We start from the raw sequence: 14,073 nt of genomic DNA on the forward strand, positions 1-14,073 counted from the left end.
CTCTTCCCCGCTCGTCAACTTATTTCGATTCCATACGCGCCAAACATAGTAGGCCGTGTGACATACTTAACGCAAATACTTCGAACCAAAACTGTTTATGGTCATTGATAACTGAAAAATCCTGTTTGTTTGTAAGCAAGAGTCTGTTTCGTTATTTATTATTCAATCTAGCCGTCTAAAAGGAAAGAAGGAACAATCCCTCTCTCTGTCTCCAAGGCAGCAGGCAGTAAACTGAAAGCACAGCAAGTGTGTTGTTGAAACGAGCAGTGTGCTGGGTGAGTCGCGCTTCTTATAATCATGATGTATTAGTTTGTTATGCGATATATATATGAGCAAGCTTTCTCGCTAGTCTGGAAAACAATAACGGCGTTGGTTAGAATCTTATTTGTGACTGTCCACTTTGATTTAAAGCGCATCGGCGATGTGGCTGATGCAGGGCCGGAGGAGCAGCCCCAGGGGCGACAGTGTTTGTGCTGCTGCTGATGATGACTGCAGTATCAGCAGTGTGATGAAGACTGACTCCTTCTGCATGAACCAGTCCTTCCCCTCCGCGCGCAACTGCACTCTCAACCGCATGGACGCATCATCAGGTGGGCCAGACCGCTTTCACACTGAAGTGATACCAAATATTACATGATAATATAAAATAATAACGATAAAGCTTATGAAAATTACAACAGTGCAGCATACAGCAGTAGTTGTTGACAAAAAAAATGGTACCACAAGGGAGATCTCTTAAGAAGTTGTTGCCAAATGTTTTGAAAAAAATATAGAAAATCTGGTTATTCAGCAGTGAGTTGGAGATGGTTTTCTGCAATAGTTTGCCCAAAACAGGTGATTGGGTTGCTTTTGTTAACCCTCATTTTGTTCAAAACATGTATGACTATTTTGAAGACAAAAATATGTAAGACCAAATGCAGCCTCAGTCACCATTCACTTTCACTGTTTGGGGAAAAAAACACTACTGTTCAAAAGTTTGGGGTTGAAATATATATATTTTTATTGTACTTTTGTATGCATTATTCATATTTTTAAATAGTATTATTGTGAAATATTATTGCAATTAAAAAGTTTTATGTTTGAATATATATTGAAAACAATTATTATTATACAATTGCTATATTATAAGATCTTTGTGTAAACTGGTACTTTTTTTCAGGGTTCTTCAAGTAAATGCTTTTTTTTTTTTTTTTACTTTTAAAAACTTTTTAACATTTATTTATGTCAATATATTTACACTCGAGAATTTTTTTTCCCCAATAACTTGAATTTGAACTTTGTGACTACACACCTCTGACCTCCACATTAAATGCCTGAATAGAAAGACAAAGCAGTTTGCCAGATTTAATGTGATGAATATAAAACTCAAAAGAGCAGCATTTATCTCAAATTGATTTTTTTTTTTTTTTGTAAATTAAATGTCTTCACTGTCATGTTTGATTAAATTAACGCATACTTTCTAAATAAAAAAATGTATAATTTCTTTAAAAAAACTTTTGAACTTGTTTTGGTAAAGAATGGCGAGGAGTACATTTACAGAATATTCATTTTTACTCTATTTGTTTTCCGAAAGGTGATTCTCATGTTGGTTCATCAGTGGCGATGAGGAATCTTCAGATCTCTGATCTGCATTGCTTCCACCTCGTGTCTCCGTCATCAGCTCATGGGTCTCCAGTGTTGGAGAGCTCTCTGCTCAGACAGCTCATGTGTACCGCTCCAGAAAAGAGAGGCACAGCTCTCACCATCAACCCTAATAAAGCTGCCCTGTCCATTAACTGCACCACATTACAGGTATCGGATGATTGTTCTTATCAAAACCCTTTTTCCAATTTAACAAAGGCCAAATTACACGCGTTATTTTGGTAGTAGGGATTCTTTGCCTGGACTTTTAGCTGCACACCTATTCTTTGAACTATTGAGTTATTTCAATTATTATTTATTATTATTTAATGATGTTATCTCCTTTTGCAAGGTTTTGGATGCAAATGAACATGCTTGTAAGCTGTTTGAGTGTGGATACAGTGATTTGATCTGCCAGAAGCTGACTTCTCTCCTAAGAGCCAATCAGATGCTAGAGGAACTCCTGAAGGAGGAGACTCTGGATTCTGATGGAAAACTAGTTGCTATTTCTGCAAAAGTGGTATGAAACACTGTGGTTAATTAAACAACTATTCACTTAGCTGTCACTAAATTGTTTCATGAGTCATGAATATTTAATTTCTTCTTAGCTACATGTTTTGTCCATGGCTCTGATCTCTGCTTTCCTGTGCTGGATTTGAGCATCATTAATTAAAGCACGGCTCTGGATCATTCTCTCCACAGGTGAGCGCAGTGAGTTTGACAGGAGCTGAGTTTCCTGTGTCTGTGTGGCTTCGGATACCAGAGCAGCGGCAGCAGATCTTAGAGCTCCTGCTGGAGCGAGTGGAGAGAATCACAGCACACGTGACTTTCGCTCAAAATGTGAGACTCATTCCCTTGCAGCTAATTGTGCACTGAAAGGTTAACCTTATGTATAAAGTTAAGCATTTGTAAGCATAATTTGATTAATTTAATTAAGCTTGTATTGATATTATACTATAAAAATCAACAGAATTTAACTGTTGATTTTTAAATGTTTGGCGTCAGTAAGATCAGCATATTAGAATGATTTCTGAAGGATCATGTAGGACACTGATGACTGGAGTAATGACTGCTGAAAAATCAGCTTTTCCATCACAAGAATAAATTACATTTTAAAATAAATTTAAATAGAAAACAGATCTTTTAAATTGTAATAATATTTTCCAATATTTCTATTGTATTTTTGATCAAATAAATGCAGCCTTTTCAAAAACATTTAAAAAATTTTTACTGACCCCAAACTTTTAAACGGTAGTGTACCTTTAAAGAAAATAGTTTGTAAAGCTGTTGCTCAGTTGGCCAGAAAAGTTTTAGCTCCTCCTCCTATTTCCTCAGGGCGGAATCCTTAGTTGTGATGCCACTTTTGCCCATCTTTATGATTACAACACTGCTGAGGAGATGACTGGCCTGTCAATCATGTCTCTGATGCCGTCACTACAGATCCCCTTCCATTGCAGGACTCCCAAGGTCACAATAACGTCTCTAAAAAATTCTTTAAGCAAGCAGTTGGCATTTTTGCAGTTTTGGTTGGTCAAATTACAATTTTTATTTTGTAATTTGTAATTTTTTTTTTCAGCTTTATTTCAATTGATAAATGTATATAATATTCTACTGTACACCTTCACATAGCTTGTTTCTTTACCTTTGTGATTCAGGTGTTGCGTGTTCAGAGATTGCATGTGCAGGCCAGGTCTGGTTTGGTGGTGCCAGCATGTGTCCGTCTGCAGGCTGCTGTGTCCTGTGGAAGATCACCGCTGCAGATTAAAGGATCAGCACATCCAGAACCTTCTGATGGTTCACACACAAGCTCTCGACAGACCAACCAAACTCCTTCAGGTCAGTCCTCACTCTTTCACTGCAGAGCGTGCAGTTTTATAACTGATAGTTGCTTCAACAGACCGAAGTCACACTGACATTGAAAATAAAAATATGCAGGTTTCTGTATCTGTGGGGATTTATTTATAGCCCAGAGCCACTAGTTAAAGTGACTTTCCAACATTTGCTCTGACATAAAGGAAATCTATGTTTTCATTGAGTTTCTTGTTTTTATTTGTCCAATCTAATTAGCTTAGTTGCTGATTAATTAAATTAGATGTAATACATTTTAATTGCTATTGATTTCAGTGTGATCATTGCAGTGCACTCTTGTCCTGCAGGGGGTAAATCAGGTGCGGGTGGTGTCCTGTCCCCCAGCGCAGATGTGCTGTACTCTGGGTCAGTGTGTGTGTTTGCTCCCAGTAGCTGCCTCCTGACACTTCAGCCCAACGGCACCATTCACAGTCTCAACAACCCCTTCAGCTCTCTGCTGCTCGGATACAACAGCAGTCAGCTGCTTGGAAAGGTACAGATGCTATGAAACATTCTGTTGGGATTTGTTACGTTTGTATAACTCTTTACAAATGAAAAATGTAACTCTTTTAATGAAAAGTTTTAGTTGGTCCAATTTGATTTATCTAGTCCAACCAGTGTTATATGAGTATTATTTATGTACTGTTATAATTTTTATGAATATTTTCAATTAGCTTTTTTTAGTGTTCATTTCAATAAACAATTTTTGTTCTTTTGTCATGTGCTTTTGTTTTCTTTAAGTTTAAAATATTTCAATTTTTATATTTGTTGTTTTTCATCTTTCAATTTCAATTAACAACGATAACGATATTAACGATAACATTGAGTCCAGCTCATAAGCAATGTTTCCAAGCTAGTTTACATGCTAACAGCAGGCCTGTGCATCTGTGTAGAATGTCACATATCTAATACCGGCGTTTTATGAGCGGGTTCGTGCTGCGGACCAAAGCGACCACCCTACATCTCATCCACATGATACATCCAGCCCCTCTGACAACTGCACAGGTACAGAGAAGTGACGTGCTTTAAGGATATACACACTTTAGCTTGTGATGCTGCACTAACATCCCCTCACTTCCTGTCTGCCTACTTCTCAGACCCCTGTAGATGTTCGGCTAGTGCTAGCTGTCGCCCTGCTGATGTTCTAACCCTCTCTACTGACATGCTCACAACTAAGGAAGATCAACAGGAGACATGTAGTGAGTTCCTTCTCTTATTGCTCCACACTTAGCCTATATAACAGGGGTGGCGAACTTCGGTCCTGGAGAGCCGCAGCCCTGCAGAGTTCAGCTCCAACCCTAATTAAAACTCCCCTGCCTGTAGCTTTCTAGTAACCCTTCAGACCTTGATTATCTTGTTCAGGTGTGTTTGATTAGGGTTGAAGCAAAACTCTGCAGGGCTGCGGTTCTCCAGGACCGATGTCCGCCACCCCTGCTATATAATATTAAATTGTATTATATTATATTGCTGTCATTTAATTATTAAATTTTTTATAAAATTTTTTGTTGTATTTATTTGTGTAACAACAGCTTTTTCTTTTTCATTTTTTTTTTTTTTTTCACGCCGTAACTTGATTTTATGGCTAATCTAATGATATGTTCAGATCCAAACACAGTGCTTGCTGGTGACAGTGTGACGGTGCATCTTGCCATGCGTAGGAGAGCAGGTCTTGGGAAAGGGAAGAGGATCTTCACTGGGACAAGCGCTAAACTGGAGAAGGAGAACAGCATCCTATCAACCATGACCTCACTTGCTGTCACCTCCACACCACTGAATGGGTTAGATACTCCACTAAATCCTCTCATTTATTTTTTCTTTCTTTATTAATGTGCATAGTTTAAGAGTAAATTGCATTTCAGCATGTCAGAATTTTTAAATATTATTTTAAGGTGACCTACTATGCCCCTTTTTACAAGATGTAGTCTCTATCCCGAAAGTGTGTATGTGAAGTTTTATCTCAAAATACCCCACAGATAATTTTTCATAGCTTGTTAAAATTGCCACTTTTAGGGTATGCACTGTTTTTGTGTTTGTCCCTTTAAATGCAAATGAGCTGGTGCTCCCGGCCCCCTTTCAGAAGAGGGCAGAGTTTCAAAAGCTCATGAACCAGCAGTACTGATGCTGGTCTTTGCAAATAAACATTCCACTATTAGTACAAGCCTGTTATCTTTACAGAAAACATACTCTGTTTATAAGTCAGTCATCTGATTGTACTGTGCATAATAAATGTGCATAATAAAGAAGCACGGCGCGACAAAAAATAATGACAGCTGGTTTTATTGTGCTTTAGCGTGCTATCAGAAACTTTATAAGTCCCACTTGTGATTATGAACTTGACAAATTCAAGCGGTCGACTTCACAGTGCTTTCATATGCAATTTTTAACTACCACATTCCTATTTACGATTGTTCTGGAAGCAATTGAAGGCAGCATCAGTGAAAACAGACCGAGACAATGGTAGCTTTAGCAGCATTAGCCTTACAGAGTCCCAAGAAGCTCTTTCAGAAAGGCAATTTGGAAAACAAATGCGTGGTCCTTGCTTTGTCTGGAGCTGACGTTCGCGCACCAAACGTAAGTATTGATTCCTAAACATATAGGGCAGAGGTCCCCAACCACCGGGTCGCGACCCACTACCGGGCCATGGAAGAATTGCTACTGGGTCGCAAGAACGTTCTGGGAAAAATGTGTATAGCTAGATATGACACTGGTATTTATTTGTTAAAGATTGTTCTAATTATTCTGTATTTTCATTATATGCGATTGATATGGAGTAGAAATTTGACAATTTCATGTTAAATAGGCTAAGTAAATGAAAGATTGCGCTGATCTGTCACGTAGTAGGAGTTAAACGGATCGCAGTTGATCAGTAATACGTACGGATGAGACCCTACCGTTCGGCACGCACGTGATTCGCAGATAAATTGGCCAATTTACACGTACAAGCAATTTGAAACCACAAGAAGAAGAAACGAAAGAGCTCAATTCGTTACTCGCGCGCTGTTCTCGCACGCAATCAAAGCGCGCACAAGCATAGAGATGTGTTTCAGACAGAGCGGAAATACCAAGCGCATACATACACATAAAATTAGCCTATGTCAAAAACCCTTCATGGCATTGTCATTCTCTGTGCTTTAAATATTTTTTTTTCTTGCTTATCTGAAAAAATAGTCCGATCTGTGACAAAAAAAAAACCACAATATAATGCGTTGAACCACTATATAATCCAATTTAATACTATATAATAGCCTAATATATAAATACATATATATGGCCTGATATTGTGTATCTCCAGCAGCTACACCAGGAAAACAGTAATGGAGGACTGCTGCTTCTCACTCAGGGCTGTGTTTATGCTAATAGGGCAGAGAGCGTCACAAATGGGTGGGACTTTTTCCTTTTGACAACGTGTACCTAGGGAGAAATCTGGAATCACTTGTTCTGAGAGACTGTTTCTGATTTAGTGGGATTATAAAAAAATGAGTGGGAGAATTTTTACCGTTAGAAGCTGGTTGTTTCGACACTGCGGCCACACAACTGTGTTCAAACACCTTATAAAAGGGATTTTTGCATAACAGGTCCCCTTTAAATAATAAAATATATTGAATATATTTTGCAACTTAATTATTGCAGATTAATTGGCATGTTTTTGTGTGATTTTTTTTTTTTTTTTTTTTTTTTTCACTTAACCCAAAAATATGTCTTTCTATTATATTTCTATTGTTGTGATGATTTTTTTTTTATGATTATTTTACTTTCTTTTATGTTAAAGCACTTTGAATTACCATTGTGTATGAAATGTGCTATATAAATGAACTTGCCTTGCCTATTCATAAAAAGCACATTTTAGCAGTGTTGTTTTAGTATCATTGAGATCGAGACTATTATAGTTTTTATTAATATTTTCAATTCGTTTTTATTTTTATGTATTTTCCCTTTTCGTTTCAATTTTGGTTAAAATTGTATTAATTAGTAGTTTTGTTGTGATTTTGTAATTTTTTTTAGTTTTCATTTTTTTTTATTTCTATGTTAAATTTTGTTAGTTGTATTTGTTTTAGTACATCAACTAAATTGAAATGAGAAATGTTGCCTTGGCAATATAGATGTTACAGAAAAAAGAAAACGGATGACAAGTGCAGATTGTCATTCATTATTCTCAGATATCATCATTCTCTCTGTTGTTCTCAGATTGGATGACACTACAGAGCTTAGTGAGAAGTTTGTGGATGTGACTGCTCGAGTGTCTGAGTCTGACTCTGCCAACTCCACCACTGCTCTGCTACAGACCTTTGCTCTGGTGGAGTCCCAGGAAGTCCACAAAACCTGCCTCTCCACTACTGTCTCTCCTCATTGTGGCCCATCAGAGCAGATCTTTGCTAGGCGAGATGCCTCCAAGGCCCCGAACTCCGACAGTAAAGAAGCTCCAGTAAAGTCCTGTGACTCTGTGCCACATCTAAAACCTCCCACAAAGGCCTGCCAGTGTTCAGCGAAAGCTCAGCTTCAGGATTCCAGCTTTGAGGTGATTTCCCTGGGCAGTGGGTTATCGTCTGGGTTCTGTGAGCGGCTTGTGGGCGGCTCTGGTCCTGAAAAGTTAGAGGAGTCTCATCAGGGACGTCAGCTAGCGGAATTGGGCAGCACCTTTCTGGATTTGAATTCTAATGGAGATGTCATTGTTCATGCCATGTCAGAGATGCACTTGAATGACAGTGTTGAGATCCCAGAAGTCTCTGCAGATCTTAACCATTCGCTTACCTCATGTGACACCGCTGAGCTCCTGCGTACCCCTTCACCCTTCGTTGTGGAATCCGACCCTGAAGCAGAAGCTCAAATCTGCCCAGAGCAAGAGACAACGCAAAAACCTGCCCCATCACCGCAAGAACAAAAACAACAAACAAGCCCTCAGCAGAAAACTCTAGAGCAACTGCCAAAAAATCATGTAACCAAACTCCGGGAACAGTGGAATTCCTTTTCGGAACATGCTGTCAGCCGTGTTCTGGATCTCCGGAAGGGTGGAATTCTGTTGCCAGGCGACTCTCCTGCCACCTCCACTCCTAAGAAGGTGAAGGCGAACTCTTCCATTCCAGAGGGCAGGATTCATGTGACCTGCTACAACAGAGACGGATCACCAATTGGTATGTCAACTGTGTCCCTCTAGTTTACCTGTTATAATTATACTAGGGACCAATAATGACAATATTGTATCAGATTATATAAGGGATGGTTAATATTGTAAAGACCTTTAAAATAGAGGAAACAAGTCCATAGAAAAATATACTGGATAGCAGAGTAATAATATATACACTGCCATTCAAACGTTTGGGATCAGTAAGATTTTTAATGGAGTCTCTTATTTTTATCAAGGTTGTATTTATTTGATCAAAAATACAGAAAAAAAGCTGTAATATTGTGAAATATTATTGCAATTTCTAATAATGGTTTCCTATTTTAATATACTTTAAAATATCATTTATTTTTGTGACGCAGCGCTGAATTTTCATCAGCCATTATTCCAGTCTTTAGTGTCACATGATCCTTCAGAAATCATTCTAATATGCTTATTTATTATCAGTGTTGAAACTGTTGTGTTGTTTTCTTTGATGAATAAAAAGTTAAAAAGAACAACATTTATTCAAAATAGAAATATTTTCTAACAATACAAGTGTTTACTATTACTTCTTATCCATTTAACGCACTCTTAGTGAATAAAAGTATTAATTTCTTAAAATAAAAAAAAATTTACTGACCCCAAACTTTTGAATATTAGTGGGTTGTAACACAGAATTTCTATTTTGAATAAACACTGTTCTTTTTAACTTTTTATTTATCAAAGAATCCTGAAAAAGTTTCACATGTCCCAAAAAATATTAAGCAGCTTTTCCAACATTGATTATAAATCAGCATATTAGAATGATTTCTGAAGGATCACGTGACACTGAAGACTGGAGTAATGATGTTGAAAATTCAGCTTTGCTTCACAGGAATAAATTATATTTTAAAGTATATTCAAAAAGAAAACGCTTATTTTAAATTGCAGTAATATTCCACAAAATTAGAGTTTTTTTTCTGTATTTTTGGTCAAATAAATGTGGCCTTGATGAGCATAGGAGACTTCTTACTGATCCCAAACTTTTGAATGGCACTGTACATTATTATTATTTTAATATTGTGGCATTGTTCATTTTGTTGCAAGGCTCATTGATTTCTACTTTGTAGTGGTTAATTTTTACCAGTGGAAGCTTTAAAGGGACAGTTCACCCAAAAATGAAAAAATGTTTAATAATTTTACCAAACCTTATGACTTGCTTAAACCCAACAGGAGAAATTTTGAAAATATTTGGGAACCAAACAGCATATGAGTCCATTGAATTCCATTAAATGTACAGTGATATTTTGCAAAATATATATATATTTTTATGTTCCATAGAAGAAAGTTTAGCAGCAACATGACTGTGATTAAAAGAGAGAATGTTAATTTTGGGTGAACTATCCCTGTAAAGTAATCCACCAGTGAGATCAAATAATTTAAACTCCAAATCAACATTTTATATCCATGTATTTATTTGGCAAGTAGCCATGTAATAAGCGTGATATTGTAGTCATTATCACAAAATAAACCCCTTCAGGGTGATCCAAGACCCTTGTCTGCGTTTATTTTGTGATAATGACTGTACGTTATCTCTTACTGTACTTCATTTTTCCTGTTCAAACTGTGTACTCTTTCTGTATGCCAGGTCTCAAAAGCACCATCCATCTTTTCTACTGTACATTTATGATGTTTCAGTGCATGAAGTGAACTGATAAAGTAGTCATTTTCAGCGTCTCTTCCTCACTCTGTGTAGAGGTGCAGTGTGATGTGCGCTGGGTGTCCCTGTCCAGCGGCAGCTCTCTGGTCTGTCTGTGGCTGAGTGGGAGTCATCTCCTGCTCCACCACCAGGAGGCGCCACAGAGCACAATGTCTCCCACAGTGAGGACCGGAGCCCCAGAACAGGAGGCCTTTGCCTGCAGTCTCGCTGAGGTGATCTGCCTAAATGCTTTTAAAGTGAGAGTCCACCCAGAAATGTTATTCCAAACATGTATGCATTTCATTCTTGTGTGGAACACAAAATAAGATATTTTGAAGAATCAAACCAAACAGTTTCTGGTCCCTATTGATTTCCACTGTATGGACAAAAATGCAAAGGAAATCCATAGGAACTGAAGTTGTTTGGTTACCGAAATTGTTCAAAATATTTTCTAATGAGCTCCTCAGAAGAAAGTAAATCATACTTACAAAGTGGACTGAACTTTCATAGCTGCATTTAAGAGAAAGCAGCAACCTTTCTTTCTTCATCATTTAGGCAGTTCGTTCAGATGCCTTGCACTCCTCTGTGGACTTGGAGCAGTCCGGAGCATGTGAGGGTTACTTTGAAGAAGACTATCGTCCGCTGCGCTCTATTGGAAAGGGAGCCTTTGGCTTTGTCTGGCTCGCTGCAAGAAGGATAGATGAACAGGAAGTCAGTGACACTCTTTTCTGCACTCACTGCTGTTCATACACTCATATTCATCCGGTTGCAAGATAATAACTTGATAACGATGACGTCAGTTCAAACCTTGGTCAGGGTTCTTAAGAGAGGATGTTTACACACTGAGTCAGTATCATTGCTGTAGGGTGTATTCAGTCTTTTATGGACAATTATATGAGCTGGTGAAGAGATGTTGAATTTATTATCTCTCACTTCAATTTCAGGTGGTTGTGAAGTTTATTAGGAAAAGTGCAGTGGTGAGTGAATGCTGGGTGGATGATCCTGACCTGGGCCGGGTCAGTCAAGAAGTGGCCATACTGGTTCGCCTGCAACATCCCAATATTGTGAAGGTACATTGAGAGAACTGTTTGAGTTCATATTAAATATTTAGAATATTTGTTGCCAAATTAAATGATGCAACATAGCCTCTTAAAAAAAATTTGGCCATTAGGTTCCCTATATGCAAATGTTTTTGTTGAATGTCAATTTCAATCTGTTCACATGCTTTAAAACCTTGGCTTGCACCTCATTTTAAGCTACAATTTTACTGTACTATTTATCTCATGTAAAAATACACTACAATGCAAATGTTTGGAGTCAGTAAGACTTTTGTTTTTGAAAAGTTGAATTTTATTCAGCAAGGATGCATTAAATTGAAGACAATGAGATATATAATGTTACACAATGTTTCTATTTCAAATAAATGAATCCTGGAAAATCACAGTTTTATTAAAGTGCCCCTATTATGGATTTTTGAAAATTACCTTTCATGCAGCGTGTATCACAGCTGTAAGTGAATGAAAACATCCTGCAAAGTTTTAAATCTGAAAGTGCACCGTGTGTAAAGTTATTGTCTCTCAAAAGAAAGAGTCGACTCTGAATCATTGAAACGAGTCGCTTTTAAAACGAATCCCAAGCTGTTTCATGTTGAGGTCAACATGAAACATTAGCATATTGCCCGCCCACTTGGGAATTGGTATGAATGAAAATGCAAATTCATTCTTTGCCACTAGATGCCGCTTTTGGAGCGGTAAAATAGCTGTTCCCCGGTAACGGCTGTACACAAAGCAGCACTGCGTTCACAAACGCTGCTTTATCAGGCATTACAGGCTTGATGAAATGAAAATGAAATCGACCAATCGGTCAAATCACTGCAGATTAGAGTCACGCAAAGGAGGGGTTTGGAATAATGAGTCTTTGAGCGAATCATTTGGGAGTCGTTGAGCAAGTAAGGTAAAAATAAATGCATATTATAAGACAATGAAAGTGTTTTTTGACCTTGCATGCATGTCAGCCTGTTGTTGTGGACTCCCGAAACCAAAATATGAACCTTTCATAGCCCATAATTGGGGGACTTTAAATATGCATATTAGAATGATTTCTGAATGATCATGTGATCAGGTGGAGTAATGGCTGCTGAAAATTCAGCTTTGCCATCACAGGAATAAATTACATATTCAAATATTAAATCAGAAAATGGTAATTTTTAAATTGTAATAATATTTCACAATATTACTGTTTTTACTATATTTTGATCAAATAGCTTAATCAAAGCAGCCTTGGTAAGCCTAAGAGAATTTTCAAAAACATAAAAAAAAAAACTGACCCCAAATATTTAAATAATAAATTTATAGTTATAATATGGCATTGTCAAAATACTAGTTATAGTATGTTCACTATTGGTGTTTATTAGTGTATTACTTTTTTGCTGCAGGTGCTGGAGGTGTTTGAGAATGAGCGATTCTTCCAAATGGTCATGGAGAAACATGGGGATGGGCTAGACCTGTTTGAGTTTATCGACATGCAGCCGAGACTGGATGAGCCTCTAGCAAGCTACATCTTCAGACAGGTGAGAAACAGGCTGTGAGAACTGTTGAGATGTTGTAATTGGATCACTTTTTTTCTGATGTATATATTTCTGTACTTAGTTGGTAGCCGCAGTGAGTTACCTGCGTGGCAAAAGAGTGCTCCACAGGGACATAAAGGATGAAAATATCATCATAAACTCTAAATTCCACATCCGGCTGATCGACTTTGGCTCTGCTGCCCTGCTGGCCCTGCTGGAGCTCTTCTACACCTTCTGTGGCACTCTGGAGTACTGCTCTCCAGAGGTGCTTCAGGGAAATCAGGGAAACCTGAAACATCACACAGCCCGTCTCCGTTCCATCTGTGCGTCTGAGATTGATAAGGGCAGAATACAGTATAGGATCAAGTGGTTAAGGGTCTGAGAAGGGTAACATAAAGGTTATATATTCATGTCTAGCAACACATTAACTACAGTATGACTGAGATCACCACGAAGCCCTTGAACATTCATGTGCACAATTCATCAGAGCAGGTCTTTCTTTATTTTCCCTCAATAAAAATGTAGTGACTTAACATTTGTTTTTTTATTACATTTAGGTTTCATAAATCCTGTTTGGATATTGAAATAGGTTTGAATACCCAGTTTAACTTAGAAAAATGCAACATCACAATTAAAAAGGTTGTGAAATGCGATTTTTATGTTGACTTTAAGCCTTTGTAGGTGAATGCAAGAAAGCATTATACTTGCATATACAGGTTAAATATGAGACTTTTTAAAAAAAATTTATATGCATGTAGGTATGAGGGTCCAGAGCTGGAGATGTGGTCTCTAGGAGTGCTCTTATACACCTTACTCTTCAGTGAAAACCCGTTTTGCAGTGTGGAGGAAACCTTGCAGGCCCGACTCAGCCCTCCATGCCAGATATCTACAGGTTTGCAGCTCTGCTTCATCACAGCCATGAAGACTGACTGGAGACACATGACTAATTTGGCTTTATTCAGGGTTTTTGTGGGTCTTAAAGTGTCTCAATTCTCCCTTCCACAAATGAAGGCATTAAAAGGGTCTTAATTGGAGCAAAAAATGAAGATCTTCCTCAGTGTTTTTGTCTTATTTACCAGTACATCTGTCTATATATCCATCTATCTATCTATCTGTCTGTCTGTCTATATATCTGTCTGTCTATATGTCTGTCTGTCTATATATCTGTCTGTCTATCTGTCTATATATCTGTCTGTCTGTCTGTCTATATATCTGTCTGTCTGTATATATGTCTGTCTGTCTATATATCTGTCTGTCTGT

At 37.7% G+C, this 14,073-nt stretch overlaps 1 protein-coding gene across 1 annotated transcript in view; it reads left to right on the forward strand.

Annotated features, from left to right (window-relative positions):
• The first annotated feature begins 18 nt into the window (after positions 1-18).
• LOC107749168 (PAS domain-containing serine/threonine-protein kinase-like) overlaps positions 19-14,073 on the forward strand; it is a 17,636-nt gene continuing 3,581 nt past the window's right edge. The window contains exons 1-16 of the mRNA XM_016564274.1: positions 19-275; positions 412-590; positions 1,574-1,791; positions 1,973-2,140; positions 2,323-2,460; positions 2,956-3,087; positions 3,276-3,456; positions 3,777-3,961; positions 4,362-4,473; positions 4,566-4,667; positions 5,072-5,246; positions 7,654-8,597; positions 10,305-10,480; positions 10,803-10,958; positions 11,192-11,317; positions 12,682-12,816. Coding sequence (XP_016419760.1) covers positions 422-590; positions 1,574-1,791; positions 1,973-2,140; positions 2,323-2,460; positions 2,956-3,087; positions 3,276-3,456; positions 3,777-3,961; positions 4,362-4,473; positions 4,566-4,667; positions 5,072-5,246; positions 7,654-8,597; positions 10,305-10,480; positions 10,803-10,958; positions 11,192-11,317; positions 12,682-12,816 — 3,117 coding nt within the window. The 5' untranslated portion in view covers positions 19-275; positions 412-421. The remainder of the gene's footprint in view (positions 276-411; positions 591-1,573; positions 1,792-1,972; positions 2,141-2,322; positions 2,461-2,955; positions 3,088-3,275; positions 3,457-3,776; positions 3,962-4,361; positions 4,474-4,565; positions 4,668-5,071; positions 5,247-7,653; positions 8,598-10,304; positions 10,481-10,802; positions 10,959-11,191; positions 11,318-12,681; positions 12,817-14,073) is intronic.

Source organism: Sinocyclocheilus rhinocerous, unplaced genomic scaffold (assembly GCF_001515625.1).
Source record: "Sinocyclocheilus rhinocerous isolate Xijiao unplaced genomic scaffold, SAMN03320098_v1.1 scaffold919, whole genome shotgun sequence".
NCBI lineage: Eukaryota > Metazoa > Chordata > Actinopteri > Cypriniformes > Cyprinidae > Sinocyclocheilus > Sinocyclocheilus rhinocerous.